This window comes from Clavelina lepadiformis, chromosome 3 (genome assembly GCF_947623445.1).
Source record: "Clavelina lepadiformis chromosome 3, kaClaLepa1.1, whole genome shotgun sequence".
NCBI lineage: Eukaryota > Metazoa > Chordata > Ascidiacea > Aplousobranchia > Clavelinidae > Clavelina > Clavelina lepadiformis.
This window is the reverse complement of record NC_135242.1, coordinates 22325214-22351864: the sequence shown is the minus strand read 5'-3', so window position 1 is coordinate 22351864 and position 26651 is coordinate 22325214. Positions and strand designations below refer to the sequence as shown.

Here is a 26651-nt window from a genome sequence, read left to right as displayed (position 1 = left end):
CCAAAGAAACATTATTCGTTTAAAGCCGCTATAACAGCTTACTGCTGTTGTCGGACACGATTCTGTCGGGCGGATTATTGAAACACAAGAATAACATCACCTGAACATAGACTTTTCCTAAAGAGGATATTTTACTTTTTATTCACTTAAGTTTCGTAAAAACGTACGGTACGGGCACGGCACACTTCATAGGGGGCATAAACATCTTGTTATCTTTGCAATATAATTTGGTAACAAATTTATGAAAATAAGGACGTCGCCATAATACTTTCTGTATAACAATGCAAAAGTTAGAAGCAAATTCCAGTTAATTTTTAGTTTCTTCTCCCGCCGTTGTTGGCATTTTCAAGCCAAACATTGAAACAGAAGAGAGCTTTGTAGCAGAGAGAAGCTATGCCCAATTGCGTCACCAAGTGGTACAGTCTGCTCTCCAACAAGGAGTACCAGGCCTCGGCACAACATTGCACAAAACATCCAAATATCTGAAAGTTTAAATTTAATAAGATGTGTAATGTAAGCCCTATGTTTCCTATGTAGGCTGAAAGCGGTACCGGTATGTACTTACTGCTACGTCGAGAAGTACGTTAAATACGAGCTCCAAATTTTTACGGAAACCTTCATCTCCATCGTTCATTTTTGGAAATAAAACTCCACAAGCAACATTTCCTCATCTGACAAGTTAAAAAAGTTTATTTTACTGGTAATTTCGGTTCTCTATGATGTAAAAATTCTTTATGACGTCATACACTTTTAAACAACTTCAGCCTCGGCATTTAAATTACAATACAGTTAGGTGGAAATAAAGCGAAAAGCAAGAATTTACCAGGATACCAAAATAATAAAATACAGGTGCTTTAATGCAGTATTCATTCCTTATGTTGGGATAATACCAAACTCATATTAACAAGTACAGTTGGCAATTACAATAGGCGGATATCCACCCTTTCATCACAGATAAATTTAGAACCCTTGTTTAAATCTAGTAGCCTGTATTTGGCTAGGCGGAGCTTCAAATCACCACGCGTACAAATATTTAATATATACAGAGAATCTTATATACGGAGACATACCCAAACTAGAACATTTATTGCTACTTGTATGTTACTTTTTTTGTTTTCATTTAATACCATAATGCTAAAATTTTAAAAGTTGGTAGAGCAATTATGGAGACAAATATATCAATCACGAGGTTTCCGATTTGACGAGGCAGTCCGCACTTTGGTCGTAGCAAAAACGTATTTTGGTTAACACGGTTATTAACGCTGCCAGTTTCAACTCTATACCAATGTAATTCAATTTTAGGATGGTACATGACTGCACACAAAACCGTTTCATACATTCAGTACATTTCCCGTCCTTAACGGTATTATTTTCTTATTAATGATTTCCTTGCCACTACGCCGGTTATAGCTCGATTTTGCGCCATAACGTTAATCACATACATTTCTCATTTCGACACGAAGATTCACTTTGTTATTTTTTGCGACCAGCTGCTACCTGGTTAACCTTTTCGTCTCAACATCTCATTAACAGTATTGTACAAGTAATGGCGTTCTTATTTTGTATTTTATATTTACTTTCTTGCCACACTGGTTACACGTTGAAAAAAGATTTTATGGAAAAATCACTCCTGTAGAACGTGTCACAAATGCTAGGCTATGTCCTAGTTATGTCTAGGCTATGGCTATGTTATGTTATTCAAAAAATCATACTCGTCCGTACTTTTAAAATTTTTAAAGTGTAATGGTTTCAATGCATTATATGGATACCTCTGGTTTATAAGAAAAAATGCTACTGTGCATCGCCTAAATTAGCATTGAAAAAACTTTCCAAAATTGAAAATGTAATGGCCGCTAGAAGAAGCACCTCAATTAAGTATTCCTCGTCACTACCTCGGTTAAATTAAAGATGCGGTTTTGTGGATAAATTTTCACATATTAAATTTCAGGTTGGTCACAGGTTGCAGCCAATTGATACCAATTTAATTTAGGCCAACTGAATTATAATATTTGCCGGACTCCTCTCATCTATCGAAAGCTTTTTAAGAATAATTTTTAAGATTTATTTATTTCAAAATTTTAAGATTAAAGAAAAGCAAACGTAGCACAAAGTTACGACTGAGGTTGTTTGTTTTGCTTTGATGGTTTTCTGCAGCGATATCTAAAGCGCGTGAACTTTTCTGGTTAAATTCGAGTTCCATATTGACAAAATGCTAGTGTGTCTCTGACACACTGAAGTGACGTAATGCTGGAACAAAATCCATTACGCAATCGCTAAATGCGCGATTATATAATCCAAAACAAATTTAAGTGGCGTCAGAGACATTAATCACGAATAGATCTAAAGAATTTGACGAATTTACTCTGCCAGGGGATGGCGGCAGAGTGCCAGCAGCAATGCAAGCGATATAACTCATCACTTTACGCTTCAAACTTCAGAATATACTGTATGTGCTGACGGGGTAGTCTTGTTATCTACTCCTTTGTATCATAATTCGCAAGCATCAGTCATCTTAAAGATTGACGTATAACGTAATAGTCTAAGCTATTTGGAAAAGACCTCAACGTACCGATTCAACCATCTTTGTTTGAGCTGATCAATGTCAAACGCATCAGCTTTTGTCTTTGTATTCATTTCTTTCAAGTCAGTTGAATTTTCTGCGTAATAAAGATTTTCTGATCTACTGATTCGCTTCTACGTTTCTTTCTATGACGTATCCAGAGTCTTCGTTGATGAAGATATGAACTTTCTTGTTAAACAAATGTTCTCAAAAAACTTTCAAAATTTGTCTCAGAAACTATAACAAAATTCTGCAATGCCTTCCAATTTCGTATAAAATTGTCAAAACTGTTTGATTTAGATAAAAATTCTTCATTGAAATAGATTTTTGCAGGCGAGGACTCTTCTAAAACCCACTTCAATCGCAAATAACATAAATGCATTGTGGTAATATGAAGTCGACTTACAGTACCTTTTGAATGCTTAACCGTAACATTTATTTAGTTTAAATAGATAAAGAGATTAAAGCATAAACTCAAAGTATTGAGTAAATGGAAAAATGGATATTTATAACACTGATGTAGGCAAAGATTATTTATCTCATACAGCGTATAGGTAGATGTAGAAGCATTTACATAACTTGGTTATGATGCGTTATGCATCATCGACATATCGTTCTTTAAATTTGGAAAATTTTATCAGAAAAGGTTCGTTAATCAACACAAAAAGAAAAAATAATAAGCAAAATAATAGTTTAAATCAACCGGTCATAAAACTTCATTCGAACGATTTCAGATTATAAGTACATAGTTTACATATAGGCCTATACTATGTATGCCAGAGCCTCTGCTTCCAAATTCAAACGAGGCAAGCCTACAGAGTAACGTTTGCAATGTCATGAAACAAAAGTGTTAATGATAAAACTGAAACAACTGAATACCACGTACCAAATTTGTTATAACATGCCTTTAAACATATCTTCATTTTCAGCACTAAATACTGTGGTATATTTGTCTTTAAATTAAAAAAAATCAACATTTCAAGTTTAAACTGAAGGGTTTCGTACTGATTTAAATCAATCCCTCCCCAAACATTGACCTGAATAAATTGAAAGAATTTTTTTACTTCTGAACGGAACAACATAAGATACTGAGCGGAACAACATAAGATACTGAGCGGAACAACATAAGATAACTCGAAGAAATCTATCATCCAAACAAGCTCGAGATCGAGAGGAGCAGGATAAAAACCGTGGGATGAGGGATTACCTTTCTTACCAGGAAGACCAGTAAAAAGAGCATTCAAGACGACCTTCTTTTCTTCGTCATCTGTGACCTTTACCAGCTTATCAGTCAAGGTTACTCTAGCGCATAAAAGCAACTCAAGGTCATACATTCGATCTTGACAATATTTGTAGCCAACTGCATTTTCTGAAAGTGTGAAACAAACTTCATTGTTTTTCACTGCATCTTCTGCAGAAATATCGCTATTAAAAAGGTTAAAGAAAGGCGATCAACCACCGGGGCTATATTATTAAGCGGGCCATCACTGACAGCGATCACATTTGTGAAAGACAATCCTGATCTGTTGTAATGTGTGGATATGGTACTAATTATTGCCAATTTGAACACTTAATATGTCGTTAATGACAGTAGATTGGAGTTGAAATCCTTTAACACTTCAGACTTCTCATGCTAGAGACCTAACACGCAAAATAAAATTCTTTAACAAAGCAAATATTATCAGAGCAATGCAATTTTTAACAATTGCTTACGAAGCTGCATGAAGACAATTTGAATTGCACTCATGCCGTCAGTCATGCCATTGATCGCCCTAAATTGATTACCCACAGCATATCTGAAAAAATGACAACTAGATAATTCGACATGAAGAGGAATATTTGACCTCGATCGCTGCTCAATCGTTTCGTCACTGTGTGTTTAGGTAATCATTCACCGTGTTGTAAATATATTTTCTTGCATTTCAAACAAGAACATTTTGTTGCACTTATTTCAATCATTTCCAACCCGCCATTTTACACACAGGGCCTATATATGGTCATTATATAAAGCATCAAAGGCCCTTCCACGCGGTCGTCATGTCATTTTCAGGGTAAATCCATGTCCATAATTAAACTGCGCCTTCTGAAACACGACATGACAACCACTGCAGCTGTCATAAATGGGGCATTCTCTAAACCAATACAGTTTTCCGTGTTCAACTGAACGTTAACTTTGTACCTACCCGAGGGCGCGCTTATTGCAAATTCACAAATGGCGAATATTACGTCAACTCACAATATACATTACATAACAACACGAACTTCATTTTTTTTGAAAACATGGAAAACAAAGAACTTACGTCAGAAAAGCAACTATTTATATAGTAAGCAAATCGTCGAACAATTAGATGTAAGAAATTAGCGTTCGCAATTTGCATAATTTGCGACTATGTAACTTACATTCAAATCAACTGCAGTTAAATGGAATTCTTAATGCACTTGTCCAAATTGGGAAAATTCTAACTTTTGGCAGTAAAAGATGACACGACCCATGCGTGCGTACAACGAGTTATGGTAAAGATGATAATATACAATGGCAATCATCTACAAATCTTTTACTTTTCTATTTTGGAATTTTGGCACTAAACGTTTTTAAGTGCTTAACTACATTTAACAACAAGCCTAATTGAGGATGAATAGCAATAGCATACTTGTATCTGCCTCGGTAAAATTTTATCGCTCTGATTATAAACAATAGCGGTCAGTAAGCAGGCGATTGCACGTGCCTTTTGCTCGAATATTTGTCAGCAACTTAATCACGATTTTCAAATTGTATTTTCTAATTTTAGAAAGTATTTTTGTGGCATCATGCAGTTGTCATTCCGTACTTGTGCGAGATTAAAATCTTTCCTGCTTTATGTATAAGGCTAGAATTTGCTTGACCACAACCCAGACTGCCTTGTTCAACTAACTGTGAGCTTTTTCAGTATCTAAAGCAGATTCGAGGTCTCAAATTTTCTCATTAACTCATGTTGTGCGTTTGGTGAGGTCAAAATAGTAGATTGTTCATCAAGTGACCATATACAGCAACAGATAACTCGAAAAGATGTGGGCATTTAATTAAAAAATATCAATGTAAAATTAAAAAATATAAAAATAAAATTCTTTGAGTTATCTTTCACAACTCACGAAAAGAGCAAATATATTCTTATGTTGAACTCCATCTAAGTTCCCGGTCTAAGTTTAAAAACAAGCAAACACTCCTGTCTTGAAAGTTCGCTGGCTTTTCAACAAAAAGATGGTGATTGATGGTAACTCATTCCTTTTTGCCATTCATGTTTAGGTTTAGCGCAAGGTGACGATAAACCTAAAAAAAATCGAAATGTTCTTGGAATACATGTTGTTTATGCTGCTGCATGGTGTTATTACAAATGCACAGGATCAAGCATTCAATGATTCCGAAAATCACCAGTCGTTTCATAGTCAAGAGGCCAGTAACAATCTAACTTCGAAGATAAACCAGTGTCAATTTGTCCGTGGACATCGATTCAGTAGTCAAGCCAAGAAACTCGAATGCTGCAAAAGTACAGTTGAAGAATTCGAAAGGTCTTGGGCAAATTTTTACTTTCCCTTGACGAGTTATCTCGACACCTTAAGGACGTGGAACTGCCCACAGTTTAAGGAGGAATGCCAAAGACGACTTTTTGCTTTTACTTCTTTCACAGTGACTGTTTATGAACACTTTTGTAACTACGAGGGTTATATCGAACGTTGCTTTAAAGAAGTAAAAAACATCGTAAAATTAGCAGAAGAACGTGATCAGCCAAGACTTGCAGCGATGACACCGGTAACGCCTCAGAATCTAGTGACCTCATCTCCTGTTAAAAGCAAACCTACCAACAGCAGCAACATTCGACCACAATGGAACGTCCTTATTAAAAAAATCCAAATAACTCATTTCAGTTTAGATGAACTTCTGGCTGCTTGCATGCAGATGGCTCAATATGAAGTCACAGGAAAACAAGGCGACAACTTCTATGAAATATCCAGTGTTTCTGTTCCATTTTGTGACGTGAGGTGGCAAGGATTTAGTGGCGACTCTCTAAGAAAATATCCAATATCAAGGTGGACCACCTTTTCAACAGAGTAAGTGCAAAATGATTACGGTAGATTTAGGTATCAGCATTAAGCAGCGAGCATTTAAATCAATTAAATCAATCACTAAGCAATTACTCAAAGAAGTGAAAGACATAGTCAACAGCTGAATGTTTTGTTTCAGGTGTCGTGTCAGCATTGGCTTCATCATGGCTGTTTGCGTCATCCTGTCAATAGCGATAACCTTCGTCAATGTCATGGTGATCATTGTTCTGCTGAGAATGTCGGATCATAATAGGAACAGCTACGTAATTTTCAGGTTATCTTTGGCGATCGCCGATCTGATTGTTGGCGTCATAGTGCTGCCCACTTGCATATACAACTTGGAAAGACTAACAATGGAACCGCTGGAACCTGAAAAGTTAATCAGAGGGGCCGACAAATTCGAAATCCACTTAGCGCACGGCTACCTTCAATTTGTGGGATTTGTCACCGCAGTGTCGCTTTTCGTTTCACTTTACACGCTTACTGCAGCTGGCTGTGATAGGCTAGTCGCCATATACCGACCTTTGACCTACTACAAGGCCCAGACTAAAAAAGTTGCTTTATGGGCCAGTATTGTCGCCTGGCTATTGGCAGCAACTTTTGCAAGTTTGCCGCTCTATGTTTCGTTCTTGCGAGTCCGCATTATACTTTGGTTTATGGTCACAATCGTTGGCAGGCTTGCTCTGATTTTGCTCCCGGTTGCTTTTGGTATCCCCTTACTGGCCCTGTGGGTTTTAAGCATTGCTACCTCCCGTGCCAGCAAAAGGCTTTCCCGGTTTCGAAAAGAGCTTTCCACGGACGCCGAGAATCGCGCTCGACTGATGGAAGTTAGAATTACGCGGACCCTAGCATTGATGGTCGGGGTATTTTCGCTCAGTGTGTTGCCTGTCTTTGTCCTTTTGATTATCTCTAACTTTTTCCCTACCTTACTGCTTCAGTTGCCTCGCCAGGTCAATATCAATTCGGCCGCCGCCTTCTTAGACGTTGAGTTTGTTTCCGCTATCTTCCTATTGTCTAACAGCCTTTGGAATTTCTTCATATACAACCACAGAAACGTCGATTTTCAAAATGACGTAAAATACCTCCTAAGGAGTGCATTAAGTAAGACCGGGATACCTTCTTGTTGCGATGCGACCATCTTGTGTTTCCAGAGGCTCGCCTACCAAGGCAGAAGACGGCTGTCGTCGCTCCCGACCCTGCCGTTGTACAACCCAAGAAAAAAGAGCTCAAGCACCGACGTGACTGGCGCACCTTCTGCAGCTGAGATGTCCATATCGGACCAGCCCAGCGTCTTCCACTCTCCTGTAGATAGGAGAAGAAACCAGACTGAAAACAAAGTCTCTTCCATGAAGTTGGACGATTCTGTTTTTAACTCGGTGGTGATTGACATCGGAGCTAACAGGATGTTGGAGTCTGTGATGGAAAAAATTGATGAGGAAATTCTTCCGAATTTTAGTTGAAGTTGAAGCTCAACGCAAAGTGATCATTTTCACCAAAAATTTTGCTTTCGGCATTTGCAAAGTTTTGACAACAAAAGTTATAAATATATGTTACGTATATTTCTTTCGTTTTTCCATATGTGTACCATGTGATTGCTTCCAAAATTTCTAGGAATTCTGTAAATAAACGCGATATCCCTATTTGGAAGTTGTAGAACGCGCTTCCATGCAAAGCATAGTTTACGAGTTTAGAAAAATTGTGTTTTAAGATTTTATATGCAAGGAAGCTTTGAGGGAAATATTGTCACATCACGCTTTAAGCCAATTTAGAAATCATGGCCAGATTCCAAATCAGATACTATAATACTATACGAGTTGGTTTGATATGCAAACAAGAGAATTTATTTTCTGCCACTCTTCCAAAAATGTCGTTTACGTAAGTTCATCAACGCTAAAATCGAAACCAACAATCGTGTTTACAGCATTTCGATGGCGGAAATAAAATCGCTAAAATTAGGACAGTTCGTGCTAAGACAGTAGAAAATTGGCCAGTCTAAAATAAACAGAACTCAAGATTCTGATAATAGTCACTTGGAGTTGCCAGAGTGTAGTACTTTCGCTTTTGGGTATATAAGGACTGTGCTATTTATACATGTAAACACACACACATATATACAGTATATATATTTATATATATTGCTGTACTTTATGCAAACGTATTGCTATATATGCGCATAGACATGGACGGGTAATAACTGGGAACGCAGAGTGGCAAGAAAGTTGTTAAAAACTTTGCAATTTCATCACCGACGTCGGCCTCCACGAGACCGGACATTTGCTGCTCATGATTGCCGGATACCGCTTATAACCGTCCGAGAACCGGCGTCGGACATTTCCACTCTGTACAAATGAAAAGTGGCAAATACCACCGTTTGTATGCCGCGGAGAAACAAACAACAAACCATCCAGTCCAGCGCTAGATCCAGTTGCTCTACCTACCAAAACGTCTTATAGGATGCTGCATGGCCTGCTAGTTTTGGATTACAGCACGACGTATTAACTAATCGACACGTGCACCGACATCCGACCTGGATGGCTGAATAATAACCGGCTCGAACGACGACGAACTTCTTGGCTTAATTTAGTATAGCATGAACATCTTGTCTATTTTATGCTGTCTGTCGCTTTTCACTCTGTGACAAAGTTTCAACTGGACAAATTTCCGTTATATTTGTAAATAGATTGAAGGTTTTCGACTTCAGACATTGGTAACGATATAGATAGAACTTTATATACAAGAAGAAAAACAACAAATTTACAATGAAAGACAAAAAAATAAAAAAAACCACAAACGCCGAAGTCGACATAAATATCTTCACGTAAGGACAAAAATACTGTCTGAAGCCACGTCTTTATAACAACACCAAAGAAGTTTTGCATTTTTATAGCAGACATATGACAAGCTCCCTGGATGCCGCTAATTTCACGCTTCACGTTCTCGCAAATCAAACAAAATCAAAGTCAACATTGTTCGACAACCGTGCGCACTACGGTTCACTTAAATTGTGTTTAGCCAGGTTTGTGGAGCCCGACACCTCGACTTGCGTTTACTTCGACACGAAACAGTGATCACATGATTACCGGCATCATGCGAAACACTTTTAAATTATAGCGCCAACTGCCGAATTATAAAAACAAAACTTAAATGGAATAATAATGTCCACGCTGACAAGCCCTTTGCAATGAAACCCTGAGCGGAATTTCCTCCGTTATATTTTTGTCCCGCGCTCCGTGATCCGCTCCCAGCTCCCTGTATTGAGCTTCCAGACCTGTTCGGATTGGAGTCAGCTGGTTCAGAGGTGGTTGTTGAAGATGTCAATTTGTCATCCAAGAACAACGTCGCATCCAGAATATTTGGTTTTATAATCTCCTCTGACTTCTCTTTCATTCGAGAGCGGTCTTTATTCCGGTCATCTGCCGCGTCTTAACAGTGCATGAACGGTTTAAAGCTTAATCCTGAGAATTATTCCGGACACACTTTGCATAATGGTAATGCTGCACATAAAACGTTTGGAAATTTTACCAGTTTTTTGAGTATCGGGCATTGCGTTTTCCTCTTTTCCGTCTCCGCTTCTTTCCCCAGATCCTACATCTCCGCAAGAATCTTCATCGTCGCCACAAGGTTGTTCCTTGTCGAAGTCAATCACACTGGTGACCTCTCTGTCGTCTGATTGGTCAATGAAGTAAGGTGACTCGTACAGCACGACAGGGACGTCATGGTAGTTTGTTTCTTCTATCAGCAGCTGAAACATTAATGATTGTACAATTTAATGCAAACGTTTTTAACTAAAGTTGGTTATTAATATGTTATTATTATTAATAAGCTAATAATTGCACATGTTTCCATAATGGCTTTTTCTACTTTTTTTCTGGTTACCAGTACCTTCGACGTCATTCTTAAGTCCTCAATAACATTTTGAACTTCGAGCCCAACACCACTGACGGACACTTCAGAATTCCCCAACTGACCTTCTAATCCAAGTTCAGAGATTGGCTTATCGTAGCTGAAACAGTGATACAATTTGTATGAAGTACAGTATAACTTACATCAGAGCTAATGCAATTTGGTATGTATATGTTAACAACGTGTACGGCAACAAAGTCAGCTTGTTGATCGCACGGCGCACGTTTACAAAACCGCACGCTTCTCGGCAACAGGTAACACGACACTCGCGGGACTTAAGTTTCCCGGTGGCCAGCAACAAAGTGCATTGTCGGCGGTAAAAGGACCCTATGAGCGGGGTCATTTTTCACCGAAAAATACCGAAGTCATGACATTTTGACAAACGAACAACGCGCTGAAATAACAAGACCGACTGCACGAAAAACACAAACAGACGCAGCGAACTTCAAACAAGATCACACGCACGATAAAATGTTCCTTCCTTCTTATAGAATCAAGATTTAGAGATTCTGCCTGTCAAAGCGTAGCGGTATATGTTAGAGCTCTCTTAGCCCCGAATTAGTTTAATTTTACTTGTGAAGGGAAACGATTACATATTACAGATTTATAAATTCACTCTACATCAGGATGACTAAACGTTTCAAAGAAAATGTAAATCACTGCTCACGCGATCTCTTGACAACGCGCATTTACTTTTTATCGTACATAACCGCTTATGACGACAACAATAAATTAAGGACGTAATACGCATGAAACGATTAATCTCAATTCACTGGTCGATTGAAGTGCGCGATCGATGCAAAATACCGACATTGTCAGAAAATACCTGGGCGCGGCTGAAATCAATAATTATGACTGATTGTTTAATTGGGTGGAAAAAATGAATGGATATAGTCTGGGCCTTGAAAGCAACAACGAATCGATACAATTTGGTATAAACATAGTGGTTGCAACTGCGGCTTAACTTAAAAACACTACAGCTGCCTACCTGGTGTTCATGACTTCGCCGTCCCAGCATGCTTCCCGCTCGTGGGCGACAGAGAGCGAAATGTCTTCTCGTGTGTTGCAGATTCCATCAGGAAATTGGGCAAAGAAATCGAGAGATAGATTCATTGCAGACACGAATCTGTAAATATAATCGAGGGAAGTAAGTCTCGAATGTGAAGAGATAATTATGTGTTTTGGCGTTCTTGCTTCTGTCAATCACTTTAGCCTATAAGGTTTATGTTCTAGAATCTAGACAGAAAAGGAAAACCCAGAACCTTCACGTTGGCTTAATACCGCGTTGCATGCGCGACGAAAGGCCAGATAATATCAGGAACATCCAATTACCTTTAAAGTGAGTTAGCAGTCAACACACTTCACAATGACATGGATCTAGCTTAAGCTAGTCGGTCACCTAACACCCTGTAATCTTACAAACGGAAAATACTTTTGAAAAGTATGGGCTCGTGTGACTGTACGACTGATTAGATATTCCAACGCAACGGAAATTCCTGACATTGCTTCGGAAATGAAGTGTATTTAAAGTAAGACCATCCGATGCTCGATAAGCAGCAGCTTTTAGTATGTTGTGCAAGTTGTGTGCTTCATAGAACAGCCTGGTAATTCAATATCCGCCTGACCTCCACATATCAGCGACGATCTCACTAACCTGTCTGTTAGTTATTAACACAATCAGTTAATTAACCTCGGTTGAGCCGTACGCGGCGCCTCACACAGCTGTAACGCGACACTTTGAACTTGCGCGTTTCAAGAAAAAACACGCGCTTTCGCGTCTAATATCTCTGGCTAATGAGATTTAGAACCTAGTCTGATCGCAAAACGATTCCAGAAGCCAAGAACGAATGACACCGACACCGTGTGACCGTTTTAAAACGATGGATTGGAGTCTAATTAATTGAAAAAAACAAGCGATTATGACGAAACCGTCACAGCAACCGGACGTGCCGTGAAATGCGTCGGAATTTTCAAGAGTCATCAGATTGCAAATAAAAGCAGGGTTGCAGCGATATTCAATTCCGTTTGAACCTTAAAGGTCGCAAGGGCGTTTAGTATTACAGAGGAGATGGAGAAATTCGACCGAGGCAGCTAATGAACTACTGACATGGTAAAGCGACCGTTTGTGTAGTAAATCAGAGCTTTGCGGCGTTTTCTTTTTGACGTGGACACGGTTAAGAAAGAACTTTGGCGCCGACCGTAAACTTGATTGAAACTTCAAATTTTTAAGCCTCGTAAGTTAACGCTGACGTCATTTTGTCCAAGCTCGATTGACCAAAGTTTATCAAAACCTTCATGCGCTTCGCTCAGCCCAGAAAGAAAACCCTTGTTATTGAAGCTGGCCTTGCCCTAAGTCTCACGTTAAAAAGGTCGCTAACGTCAAGACAACGATCACTCGTTGAAAGAAAAGCTGTCGAAAGTTGATTTACAAATTTCACCACGCATTGTGACGTGACATTACCTATTGTTTGGATTGACAAGCGCTTATTTGTGGCGTTTAAATACAACTGCATCACTTTCAGGAAACTACGGGTGCGCAAGTTGTTTTGATAAAAAAAAATTTTCATAATCGCAAACGTTGCAATTAATAACTAGTCGTTAAAGAGCAGTGATTAGGAAACTTCGGAGATCAATCGAAAGCTCATTTATTTATCAGGCAGAGACTTGCAATGACGAAAGAGGAATAAGTTTTCAACGAAACAAATTTTGAAATTTACTGTAACTCAGAACAGTGCTAGTTTTCGAAAGTTACTTGGTTAGTAGCAAGCGACGCTCCGGTAATTGCGTCAATGTATTGCGTTCGTTCTTGCAGCATAATTTCCTTAAAGTCGACACCGGGAAATTGATTTTTGTAACTCATTTTGTAAACAGCACAGCAAAGATTCAACTAAAATGAATCGTTTACTTATTCAAACTCAGTACCTTAACATTGAAGACTTTAAGTCCGGTCGCATCCTCTCGTTGTCCACTTCTACCTCTTCTATGAGCACTCTTCCCTCTCTTCCCTTGTTTCTTCGTTTATCTTTCCTCCTCTTCCTGCTCGTGTCGACCATCGGAAGAACATCGGCTTTGAGGATCTTGTGAGGAGGGAGAAACTCTCGTCTCGGATCAAACGAATCGACATTTCTGTTTCGCCGTCCGCGCCGACCGCGTTTTCGTCTTCGGGATTTCCCCTTGCCTAATATTGAATTTTTTCGCAAAATCAAATGGAAATGTTGGTGGAAATTCAACGCGGACGAAAAAATGAAATTGACGTGAAAATGCTAACAACTTTTACGGTGTCTAATTTAGATAACATACCATAAAAAAGTTTTGAACAGAAAATAGAAAACTCTATGTGAGTCGAAAGTCTTCTCTGATTTGTTTATGGAAAGTATTCATTCATAATTTATAAAATTTCGGTAAAAAGGAAATTAAACCGGACCAGCTTAATCCATCAAATATCAATTAATTGGTTAAATGGCCCAGAATTTTGACAGCTTTATAAATAAAAGAAACCACATTTTAACTCACGAGTTGTTCGCTTCGATCGGTGTGAGTTCAACTGGCAGGAATAATTGATCTAAAGAAGAAAGTTAAAATCAAAACAATCACAGATCCAAAAAAATCCTTCCACAATAGCATTCTATGTACATCGGTATCTTATTCCACTGCGACGTGTGAAAGTTTACCAAGAAATTCCCAGTGCTAAAAACTCAGCGCACAAAATACGAAGGTGTCATTGATGGTAGTATAGCAACCAGTAGCCAGCTTTCACTATAAAGCCTATTTTGCCCTATGACGTGTGAGTATAGCAACGCTAAACACGGCGTCGAAAGCTTGACGGATTTAACGTTATTCACCTACAATGACAGGTACGTGACCGTGAATAGAATCGTTGACAACTGTTAGGTCGGGAACACATTAAATCTGGACATTTAAAAAACGAGTGCCGATGGACGGTTTTCTAAGCGAGTCGTGAAAATATGCACCATTAGTGGATCGAAAAAAGGAACCAACTTTCATCAAGTGCTGGGTAGTGCTAGTGCTGGGTCAAATAATTCAACTACAGCTAGAACTATGAAAGCCATTTTCAGGGTCGTTTTCTGCTTTTTAAAGCCGTAAATCAAGATTTTTAATTTTTGTTAATTTTAACCATTCGTATGAAGGCAGAGTTCAACATGGAGACGGAACACACACACACACACACACACACTAAACTGTGTTATATAAAGATGAAGTAGCATCTTGAGCGAAATAGCCTAAAAGCGTGAAACCCGATCCTGCATTCGTGGGCAGTAAGTCCCACGCGTTTGTTCAGGGGGACAATAGGCCGAAGGTTGTAAAGCTGTGTTCAATTATCACACTGTGCGAGAGGATGCATTTGGAACTGCGTAAGCAGAAGTGTAAATTTCTGAAATAATTTCACACTTGGACACCCAGCGCGTTCTAATAATATTTTCCGCTTTGCTAGTCAAGCGTAACGAGCTTGTATATTATTTCAAAATTGAGGTTAAGAGCAAAACACCCCATAAGCAGTCATAAATTAACTTTATAATCGAATGGCGCTTACCTCGGCAACGAGATTGTTCGGTAATTTAGTTCTCGTCCCCTCGTCAATTATCATGGAAACGTCTCTTAGCAGGATCGACTGAAGATCATTTCGTCCTTCTTCGATGCTTCGTCCCAACATCGTTAGACCAAACACGAAATGTTTCCAGAACACATCCATCTCTGTGAGGCCGACTAGACATCTGAAAGTAAAGTACTTCAAGGTAAAGAAAGCTCTGTTGTAAGCCCATTGACCCGGGGTGCTTGGAGCATCCATTAATCGAAGTTCCAGCCTGCTAACGGCTGATAAACGCAGGGAACACACTAAACTTTCAGCAGCAGATAAACTGATTTTACCCTCTAACTATGTTGGTGCACAAGCCCTGGCACGGTTTAAGAAGAGTGAGCCCATAACAATGCGCGCAATATTCCATCTTCACAAGCGCCCTCTTGCATTCCTCGCTCACCAAAGCGTCTTCAGAAATACTTAAGGCGTTGTTTGCTGATTCGAGGGCCTGGAAAAAGCAAATTAACATATGACTTAAAGAATATATGTATACCTATAGAACTTATAAGAATTAGTGATCAAACAAGAGAGACTGTCTCTTTAACTTTGTTTGCTACAAAACCAACAAAGGCGGTGAAATACCCGGACGAAAAGTGATGCCTTTCGCAGTGAGTCCAAGAGCGACTTCTTCATCACTGAAGAAAGATACTGATAGTGATCAAATGAAAACCTTCGTACGCACTGCCGTTGTTCTATGTTCAAGGGCTGCGAGGTATGCTGTTCAAATTTAAGCAGAAAAAGTTCGTCGAAAAATCTGAAACAAATGTCGAAAATGGATGATAATTAATTACTTAGGTAATTATACCACAACTCGGGTTTTTATTTTCTAAAGCAAACGTTAAACCCGACCGCCATCATAGTTCCTGTTCTGTCAGGTAATTTTGTCAAAACCGCGTTACGGGAAATATTCTTGCTTCACATCGTGCATAAAGCAGTGGTATTCGGTATCCCGTAATATATTTTTTTTGAATCTTTACTTTTTCACGGGTAATTGAAATGATTTGTGGCACGTTGATGTATATTTTATCGAAATAAATTTTTTTCTACTTCTACCTGAGTATTTCGGCTTCCCAGCGCCAGAGATCAAAGCAATACGAAGAAAACAAACACAAAGACATGAACCAACTTTGACTAAAATCACAAAGTTGCTGAGAATGTTTGATTGAAAATCGAAAATACAGTTAAAATCGAATAATCGATAAATCCCCGTATTTCATCAATCACAATTAGCCCACCCTAATACGCATGAGAGAGCGAGAAAAATAACAAACTTTATCGGCAAACCGCACGTTGCATTGCCGCAGGGCAACTAAAACAAAGCGACTAAACTTAATCGACAGTTGGTATTAAAAAGATCCATCCGAAAAACTGTCCGCTTGCACCTCGAATAATTTAATTTCAAACCAGTTTTGATATCCGTTGGATGGTGCACGAGTACGTTTTAATTCTGACAGAATGTTAATTACGCTAAACAAATTAAAGTTTTCAAATTAGGTAAATGATTAATTTAGGAATCAAATTAGCTTTGATCTCCGTGAGGACGCCAGCAGTCGAAGAATATCGTGATTTTTACGCTGCAGGTAACGAAGAACTCCGCCTTTGATGGCCGATGCTTGGCATAGAATTCATTTCACTCCTCCGAGGGTAAAAAGGTCGCTAACACCGGGTCCAAATGACAAAAACTTAAGTTGTTTTCTCACCTGCGAATGGCGTCGGGGACTTCTCTGATGACGTCATCAAGGGCTACTGCGTCCTTGGCAATGATGACGTTTCCGTACAGTGTATCGGCGATCGCGTTCAAGATATTTTCGTCCGCTTTTGCCAGAGCCGAACTAAGCAAAAAAATTGTGTTGTTCCGCGACTCGAAGACGACGTTTCTGACGTCAGCTGAAAACGTAATGCACGATTGTGACAAGTGATTGATAATTATGACGTGGGGACTTAAGTTGTAGCGTTAAAAAGTCTTGTCAAAATAGCTTTGCGGGTGAACAAATCACATTTACCATTAAGGACCAATTATTAAATAACCACCGATTATATAGTTGTCCAAAATATCTGACCAAACGACATAACTGGTGTGCATCGCATCACATCGCATCACATCGCATCACTGTGCACTCCCATCGGGCACCAGAAAGCACAACAACTTTCGCAGTTGCAAGAATTTTCCGATAATGGTTTATTTCGAAGCAAAATTTGATACTTTAATCTCGTAACATGAAATACAACACGAAAACGAAAAAAATCGTCTACAGATAGTGAGGTGGCAAGAAAATACCAATTTCACATCGGGAAATGTTAAACTACTACAAGTGGTTGTGTGCATTCAGTGAAAAACATATTTTTTAAGCGACATGTAAACAAAGACCTTACGCACAGCAAACAGTCAATTCACAATTTTTAGTAAGATCCAAAAGATCTTAGACATAATTGATTAACAGGGTCTAAACCAGCCACGACAAACGCGGCCTCTGTAAACTCAAGTTCGTAACTATAATTCACTTGTCCCTGATTGCTATCAACTAAACCAGTACTTGACCACCATAAGTGGGTTAAGTAATTTTATCTGCGCCATTACGGGAAAGAGAAGTGTATGGTGATAATAATGGATTTGGCCATAGTATTATAAGTTTATAACCCTGGTTCTCCATTTTTTTCAAAATAAATAAGAAGTTGAGGAATTGCATGCTTCATTGGCATTTTCGTGCAGCAAAATATCACGTCAAAACGAGTCCAATAGTTTGGCATTGCCAATTGCCAATTATGGAGCAAAGCACGCAATGTTTTATGAACGAAGCTCCTGTAATGAAGCAACAGCTGGGGGAGAAATGCAAATTAATCTGATGATTGATGAGCCTTGCAGAAGACAGAGGTTTAATCCGGTTTATCCTGGTGAATTTTCTAACAACTTCACCAGAGACCATGTATGTATGCAAGGGCATGTGGCCTACATCGAACGCCAGGCACAAGAACAGCAGAATTAAATTTTCCGGAACTGATCGCCAAACTACGATAATAATGATGTATCCGCTTTACATGATGCCATCCAAAATTTTTAAACACGTGTAAATGCTAGCAATCTGCGACATAATCTATGGCGAGATATGCCAGTCTTATCTGAAAACGAGATGCAACGTGCTCTAAGATACGGTGTTTGAAATGAAGATGATCGGGAAATCGGCAAAAATATACCCTCTTGTCAGCATCGCTTGGCCTAGTATCAGAACGACGACGGTGTTTGCAAAACTGGATTGCGTGCGATTTTGTAGATAGAGCTGAGTAGAGATTTTTGTCGGTTTCATTGCACAGTTTGATAGTTGGGCCAAAATCAATCTTACATGCGTTCCCCATCGATTACTAAGCTTTTGTGAGCTGAAATCGGAGAAACCTGAAGGCCAAATGCAGCAATTTATAGGTCATCGCATGGATAACGAGTTAAGACCGTAATTTACACCGTTTATATCGCTGAAATATGCCTACCGCACATGTAAACAACTTTTCAGCAGCGCTACAATCATTTTCATCCTTCCTTCAATGCTTCAAGAATAGCAATTTCACACTTGACAGTCTAAGCTTAGCTTTTAGACAAACGTTTTAAGTTGTACAGTATACGCAATAGGCAATATATACTGTAGACCCAATATAAAACATACAATTTTTAGATAATATTTTGAGCAGAGTAAGTCGTCAAGCACCAATCAAAACCATCGATCTGACTTGGCAACTGGGTGGTATATGATGTCAATGACTGCTATAAAACGTTTATTTATAGTAGTCACAAAAATTCTAATTGAAATCTGTCACTCACAAGTTTAAATGGACGTTTGAAACAGCTAAACTGGCCTTGTCAAAGAGCACACGAGTAAAACCACCTTTATTTGAGGTTAGGCGGGGATATACCGCCTTGCTAGAAGAAAATATCCACTTATATTGTCTTGGACTGGATTCTAAAATAGCATTGTGAAGAAAATGGTTACCATGCGGTCAATTTGAGCGACAATTACACAAAACCACAAGACTTTAGTCGTTGATACATACGTTTAGGCCGACAGGGGCATGCGTGCTATGGCACGTACACTTGGACAGCATATACTTTGGTTTTCGTAGAAATTGTGAAGGGCATTAACCACTGCTTTCTTTATCGCAGTGGGCGAAGACACTTAATAAGCTGGTGATATTAAAAGCGAACATGCTCAATCTTAATCGTAGAACGCGAGTAATTTTAATATAAAAGCTTATTTACCCAAATATATGATTAGCTTAAAACTTATAACATCTTCTTAAATGTGTTATTTGCCTCCATATCGTCGAACATTGTCAACGTTTTGCGATACATGAGAATGATACAACCAATGTTTTGTAGAATGAGCAATTGTCTTTGACGCTTTTAGATTCGTTTTAGAAACCTACAAGTATTCAAATTATATATTTCAAAGCCAAAGGTATCCTGTTTTCAGTGCGGCTATAAAATTTTTCAGAACGGTTATGCGGTCTAATTTTGAAGTTAAACACATTTGAAAAGTACGGGCATGTTATATGAGGCTACTGCAGTCAACAAACCCTAACGAGAACCGTAATTTTTTACGCTAGGCTACGGCGCTTGCCAATTATCGCTGTCAGACGGGAACATTTTCAAACAAACACTTAAAATAATAACAAGATGTCAAATAAAGGGATTTCACGGGGCGCAAGTCATGATGCTCCGACACCTGGAGGACCACAAAACCTAGCTACTTTGTAGATAAGCCCGGGATTGAGCAACCGATACAATTTACCGACTTCTGTGTCTTGAAAGCGATATTTCTGCCAAGTTTGAGGCTATTAAAGTATTACCAGATCGGATCTGCTCACAACGGTCTTAAGTAATCGACTTCCTTTGAGTTTGGTCAGAAAGCGTTTACCGCCGGTTTACCTAGCAGAGATCAGTCTGAGCAAGGGCTGTTTACAGGGCTTAAGGTGTACAATTTGTGGGTGTCTGGAAAATTAACAGGTACGGGTCTCCGGCTGACCTTTTCGCATCTAGAACGTTTTAAGCGTTTCTCAATAAGAAACGCGGCCTAAAATTTACCGTGTAAGAGTCAACAGAAACGAATATTCGAAAAATTGACGGAAGGTGCTGTAAAATAAATTCGGTTCAAACGATTTTGTTGGATCGGTTGCTTAGTCATCTTAAATACACGGACGACCGTAAATACTTGGAGGAACATTACATCAATCGAAGATCAAACGCAAATGGCCGCCGAGTCCTTCAAAACGGTTCAGAACAGCAATTAACGAACAATTTGTAACAACTTCCAGACAAGCTCTCGCAGACGTATATATCAACAATACACACCAGAGTGAAGCAACATAAACATTAAAAAATATTTGACAGATACAAAGAGCACTATGCAAATACAAGCACTCCACCAAATTGTAGTGCGCAGTATTGAGACGAAAAATAAAACATTTCAATCATACGTTTGGAATTAGTATGGTATGTTTACTCGGCTTGTTACAAAGCCGTTTGAATTTACAAAAAACATCACCGCTATTTGCTCTAAGATTCGTGACTTGCTTTATATCGCGTTATATCGCGATGCTTATATGCATCGCTTTGTAAACGTCTTTGCAGTGTTGTGAGTTTTATTTCCTGTGACAAGCATGCTATACCGAGGTAGGCTCGTAAAACCGTTTAAAAATAACTATACAGTACCGCGCAAAAACATTCTCATTGGATAGAAGACAGAAGCTTCCCTCCCGCAACACATTAGCAATGCGCCCTGATTGACAGGTGTAAACAGTCCCATCAACAAAGCAACACAGACCCTGGTAGCAGGCCTTAAAAGCGGCACGATAAGGGGCGAGAATTATCAGCGAAGAATGTGCGGACATTGTTAGGAAGTTTATAGGGTTAGAGCGGGAGAGAAAAGAAAAATAGATTTCGCTAAACGCTGTGCTGGGAGATGTGGTAACTGTTTCAAATTAGGTCAAAGTCTTATTTCGATCATGATTGCCTGACTAACGAAAGAGACCCCGAAAACCACCTTTACGCTGTGACATGGCCGGTGTGATACTGACGATTCGTGGTCGATATTATTGATTTGTTTGTGTCTGCTGTTGGGCGTGAAAGTGTGATATGACGCAGCTGTTACAGCTGCTATGTCAGCGATTGTCCAAATTGGTTTGACAACCATTCTATAACGAGCGAGATAATTCACAGATTTGTTTTTGATTGACATCTTGAATAAATCTTGCGAACACTTTTCAGTTAGCAACTCATAATTCCTTTCCTGTTCAATCAAAACCCCTTGGGATAGAAATGGACGATTAACATCAGGAAACTGTTTTCCTTCTTAAAACCAGGGTGGTCTGCACAGTTTCAAACCACGACCATAATTCTGTTTGCAGGAAACGCAGCAGAGAGTAGTTGTCGCCCATTGCTCTTAACCCCGGACCCAGAAACCGTACCCCGGCCTACTAACCCCACTTCAATGTCAAATCAAGATCAAAAACCCGCTTCATTTCTAAGCTTCACCTTTCCTGATGACGTGTAGTTTGTGATATTTCATCAAGTATCATCTTAAACGAAATATTTGTTCTGGGAAAATGGGTCTTTGCATGCAACGCCGCCATACCTCCTTGCAATAAGCCCATTGTGGAAAAGGTGAAACGCTTCCGTTGATAGATTTTATGATATATTTCAAAGTGGAGCGAGGACAGTTTCGAGAACGTGATTAAGTTCAAAGGTCAATGTGTAAAGCAGGCATGAAACTTGAAAAGAAAATGGTGAAGTACGAAGACACGCAATAACTCAACCAAAACCCCAGTTTGGAAACGGATAAAAAACTACCAAAACTCCTCAAACTATTATTAGTGATGACACACAGCATCTCAAGGTAAAGAGCGATTTATCTTCCGATTCAGATTTCCCGTAATTTTTCAACTTCAAATTTCAGGATTATTAAGTGAATTACTTAGTTGGGGTTATAGATCATGAAGATAGAGTCGTCTAGGAGGGGTAACGCTGAAAAAAATCTAATTACCAAAACCACGAGCGGCGGATCGTAAATATTTCATTAAAATCAGGGTAAAACACGTGATCACGTGACGGATTGTTTACTTTTATAAGAGACAGGTTAATTTGAGGCGTAAATGAAGCGTGACGGAAACTGGGAAGTGAACAAGACCGTTTTGTCGACTAATTTGCTGAGTAATTTGAGGCGCAGAATTCGTAACCTTCAAGACAAATAAAGAGATTTTCTGCACCGTTGTGCCGACCGATAACCCGTCCAAATCGTCACGAAACTTCTTACCCAAGATTTAAGTAAATAAACCAGCTATTATAAAACGGTGGTCCACTCTAGCATCATACCAACACAGTCAAAGATCTCACAAAACGGCTTGAAATGTGATTCAGTATTTTCAAGGCAACTGGAGAGAGATGATATCTGAACGATAATTAGAATGCCAAAGACCTTACGTGACTTTACCGCGATCAATGACTAGATATTAAAACCACCAACAACAGAACTTATGAGAACGTAAGACTTTATAGAGAGAATTCTAGATCTTGGACGCTGTCCATAATAGTTTTAACAATTAAACTATTTTAACCTAAATGATAAAAATGTTTCGTTATGACGAAATACACTGTTTTTTTAAGATGGTAAACCAATGGTAAGATACTAACTAGCATACAATGAAAAATTGAATTGTAAACAATGACAAGAAAACAAGACTAGTGCCAGCTAGCTTGCTGGAATTAATAAATTTTAAAACACAGCTTTGTCGGGTAGCCGGTATTTAGACCAGTAAGCACCAATGATATTTCAGATGTAGGTTTCCGAAATTAATTTCACAAATTAAACTTATTTCTAAGCTTACCTTCAAAATCCCGAGTGAATACGGTGACGAGCCTTTTCAGTGGCGTCATTCTCTCATTGACAATCTGAAAGAATTCTCTCTCCGCGGCCTCCCTGTAATGCCGTTCCATTTTGCGGGTGCAGCAAGTTGCATGCTCGCTGGAACAAACTTGCAGGTTGCCTGTTGCAGAAAAAGTTATATCAGAAGTTGTTACAGACTTCGGAAGTGGAGAATTTAATCTCATTTGCGCAATAATGCGAAGCGATTAACCGTGCAAATCGGAGTCGATTTTTTGGCCCGGAAGAAGCACGGTGCGCTGTTAATGTTAATTTAATCGAATACCAGATTAACCTTTCATAAAACCACGGAAAAATACTTTGCGACTATGACAAAATTAGATTTTTTGCCATCTAGCTAAGACATATCGCATTAATCACATCGCTACTTGATGTGATCACAACAATCGTCAATCAGTGGCTTCATCCTCAAAATAAACTTGACTACATTGCGTGATTCAGCCGCAACATTCTGGACATTTTAAAAAGCACTGACCAATGAACCTTACACTGGACAGCCGGGTTTTCACGTAACAAAGGGATCCGGGCTCGATGCTGAAATAAGTAAGACCTTGAAAAAGCGTGTTGGCGTGTTGAGGTGCACGCAAGGGGTCGGAATTCGGCGTTTGCGGCCGATGTTTGTGTGCTATTGATTTTAGAGATAAACGTCGTAACTCCAGGCCTGAAATAGCAAGCCCTGAATCGCGTTTTACTGACACTATTTGGCAGGTTATTGTCAATAGACAAACAATAGTTTTGCGGTGAGACCGAAACAGCTCGGTTAGTGAGTTTTCTTGCCAGATCAAGTGTTATTCTATGGTATTTTCCTTATTAAATATACTCTACGTTGAACACAAACTAATACAGAGCTTCCAGTAGGGTTCTGAACATGCTCTGGGCTAATTGCTTTGAAGTTTGACACGTTGCCACTTGATATTTAAAATCGTTTTGCTATTTGAAACATTTCCTGTCGTGGTACGTTTTTGTCACGATGCGTTTTATCGGTGGTGGAATTCCAGTCCGTAAGTTGTCCGCTGGAAACGCCAGATTCAGCAGTTCCACATCGATACACAGGCTATCGACGATTTCAATTACTTCATTGGGTTAAACTTGACAAATGTCAAGGTCATTGCTGATCATTTAAATGTAGGGCGACGGTCGGTCAAAGCTTTACACCAGGATAGTCTGTTAGATAAGACTTGAGTGTGAGGAGACTTCTTAGAATTCGCGCTTATGCTCGAATTACTGCTGTAATTAATGCCAAATCCAGTCTTTCCCAGTGTGGATATGGCACGGAAAATGAAGGCGATACTTGAGTTATGTTGTGTGATAAATTATGTTAAGTGACAAGTTTAGGAAATTCTCACCCGGCCTTTCAAAATTAAATACAGTTTAAAAGGTGCCAGACTTGAGAAAATGTCATTCCAACGGCATGCTTTGGTCATTGGGGATTTGCAAACCAGGTTCAAAAACCGCATAAAAACAACTTGGCCTAATCTGGTACCAGCAATCAAGCGAGGCTTTTCACAGATTTGAACAAATATTGGTTTAGTTTCAGGCCACTGTGTAAAGCCTAATGTGGTGGACGGCTGCCTAAAAACGTAAAAATTAAAGTCGAGTTTGCACAACGATCAACCATACATACCATCAAACACATTAAGGCCCGTGGGTATAGGTTAATATTTAGCGATCGAGTTAAGCTATAGCTAGATAAATACTACGCCTTAGATTTAGCGTGGTCAACAAAAATGTGATATAAGAAAGCATTGTCTTAACGACGCCTTTAAATATGGCCTATTACTGTAATAAGATTTTAATGCTGGAATACTCTCCAACTGATAAATCGCTGTTCACTTCTAAAACCCGTGATCTTACATTACACTCAATAGGTCAGCATTCGATATACACTCCGAAATATAATATAACGACATTTATCACCAACACAAAACCGATAATACAAATACAACAAACAATAATTCACTAAGAGTATTTTTTGTTACGTCCTTACTTTGTATAGGATTATGAGGTACAATTTTCAAGGGCCCGATTTTCTTGACGACAAAGGTTCGCCGGACTTCGGCGCATGATTCCCCGCCGTAGGTGAAGCTTAGCGTCGGTATCAGTATTGTAGAAAAAACAAGAATCCATTCAAACTCACTCTTCATGACGTATGATCACATTCGATGAAACAACCAAGATGAATTGCTGATAAAGTTTTTGTGCCCAGCGCTTTTCTACAAGATGTAACTGCCTGGACTTCAGTTTGGTGAATAGATAAAAACGAAGCTACAGGTCCAGCGTAATTTTTATAAAAAGCGTAATTTTTGACCTTTTGCTGATGTAATTGACTTCAGAGACAGCTTTTATCCAATTTTCCTTTAACTGCCTACGCAGGCTGTAGGATTATATTGCAGATTATTTTTCACAATAAAACAGCTCTCTACAAGCTAAACATTGCAACTAAACTTTACAAAACCAAATAACAACAGCTACATTTCTACAACAGCTTTGAGCGGTCTGCAAAAAGCGAAGTCTAAATCTGCCAAAAGCAACCACCAAAACGAACTCAAACCCGTCATGTTCTAATCGCATGGCAAGTCAACTCCAGCACAATTGCTTTACACCTGACTGGGCGATCAAACGCGTCTGGTTAGAGCGCGGAGCAAGGAACGTGAAAAACGGAGCGCTTGAAAAAACGTAACAATCGCGTCTACGCTCTATGACGTCATAATAAATCTTCAGACATCTCCCAGGCAAGACCGTGCTTGATTTGGCGCATTCCTGTGCAATTAACACTCATACGTCGGTGAATGCTTTTTTACTTTGGAGAACATAAATTGTAAAAAAAAGCTTCGAACGAAACACTACATAAATTTCATGGTAAGTTATGGTAAGTTTTTTGACATTTTCAAAAACAGACGCTTTTGTTCGTTCATAGACCAACAGCGTAATATTTTAAGAACTCAATCGGAAGTCATTTGCAGACATGAAAGCAGCGCGGCAGCATTCCGGGAAAAGACATCGGCGGCATGTCAAGGTCAAACGGAAGCAGCATCACAAAATATCAAAGCCAGTGTTTTGTTTAGTTACTTGAAACCAAATTAATGAAATACGCGATGGTTTGATGGTGTCGTTTCGCTTCGAGGGCAAATCTACAAACCTGCTGCTTCTCTTCAGATATCGAAACGGGGTCAACGCAGTGTACCCAAACGGGCTCTTGGGTACGGCAAAGTAGACAAGAACGGGGTCAAACACCCAATTCGTAGTCGAGTGGGGCTCAAGCAGCATTTAGCCACCGAAGTGTTGTAAAAACCGACGTTGTTTGTTGCGCAAAATAAACTACAAAATCGTAGGAAATCTCGACGTCAGTTGAAGTGTTGGACGGTTACGGAGAAAAACAATTCTCGAAGTGCCTGGAAATTTTGTTGTTAACACTTCTCTGAGCAGCTTCCAACCAAGGAAAATCATCAAAAGTATCCAATAGACTCGATACAATACAAGGAGCAAGATTGAGAAACAACCGAAAGGATTCGTCTGATCTGGAAAGCTCGCAATTCCATCGGACGTGTAGTTCATCTGTCAGTTACGGATAAATTGCAAGCACCGCTCA

General features: G+C 39.2%; 2 protein-coding genes and 1 long non-coding RNA gene across 4 annotated transcripts; 1 reads left to right on the top strand and 2 right to left on the bottom strand.

The window, feature by feature from the left end:
• Positions 1–117: 117 nt before the first annotated feature.
• Positions 118–667, bottom strand: LOC143450232 (uncharacterized). Its single transcript, XR_013114665.1, has 2 exons — positions 566–667; positions 118–482 (listed from the first exon to the last, which is right to left on the bottom strand). It is a non-coding gene; the product is annotated as an uncharacterized LOC143450232 (long non-coding RNA).
• A 4559-nt stretch (positions 668–5226) lies between these two features.
• On the top strand, positions 5227–8280 carry LOC143449349 (uncharacterized). 2 transcript variants are annotated; one of them, XM_076949506.1, is made up of 3 exons: positions 5227–6646; positions 6780–7497; positions 7579–8280. In XM_076949506.1, the coding sequence occupies exons 1-3, from the start codon at positions 5883–5885 to the stop codon at positions 8098–8100; spliced, it is 2004 nt and encodes a 667-aa protein (XP_076805621.1). In that variant the 5' UTR covers positions 5227–5882; the 3' UTR covers positions 8101–8280. The 2 variants fall into 2 exon arrangements, with proteins under 2 accessions (XP_076805621.1, XP_076805620.1); XM_076949505.1 differs by having other exon boundaries at positions 6780–8280.
• Positions 8281–9283: 1003 nt separating this feature from the next.
• On the bottom strand, positions 9284–25684 carry LOC143448570 (glypican-5-like). Its single transcript, XM_076948378.1, has 12 exons — positions 25050–25684; positions 23007–23165; positions 16841–17027; positions 15723–15894; positions 15431–15588; positions 15096–15276; positions 14057–14105; positions 13466–13721; positions 11532–11669; positions 10523–10643; positions 10163–10382; positions 9284–10062 (listed from the first exon to the last, which is right to left on the bottom strand). The coding sequence occupies exons 1-12, from the start codon at positions 25204–25206 to the stop codon at positions 9746–9748; spliced, it is 2115 nt and encodes a 704-aa protein (XP_076804493.1). The 5' UTR covers positions 25207–25684; the 3' UTR covers positions 9284–9745.
• Between the last annotated feature and the right edge of the window lie 967 nt (positions 25685–26651).

What these genes read in the sequence shown, in the direction of transcription:
- LOC143449349 (XM_076949505.1), top strand. Translation starts at nt 5,883, where the DNA reads ATGTTCTTGGAATACATGTTGTTTATGCTGCTGCATGGTGTTATTACA. An exon ending in TGGACCACCTTTTCAACAGA is followed by an intron (nt 6,647 to 6,779) that starts GTAAGTGCAAAA and finishes GTTTTGTTTCAG; the next exon opens with GTGTCGTGTCAGCATTGGCT.
- LOC143448570 (XM_076948378.1), bottom strand. Translation starts at nt 25,206, where the DNA reads ATGAAGAGTGAGTTTGAATGGATTCTTGTTTTTTCTACAATACTGATA. An exon ending in GTCCCCGACGCCATTCGCAG is followed by an intron (nt 15,895 to 16,840) that starts GTGAGAAAACAA and finishes CATTTGTTTCAG; the next exon opens with ATTTTTCGACGAACTTTTTC. An exon ending in GGCGAAGTCATGAACACCAG is followed by an intron (nt 10,644 to 11,531) that starts GTAGGCAGCTGT and finishes TCACTGTTTCAG; the next exon opens with CTACGATAAGCCAATCTCTG.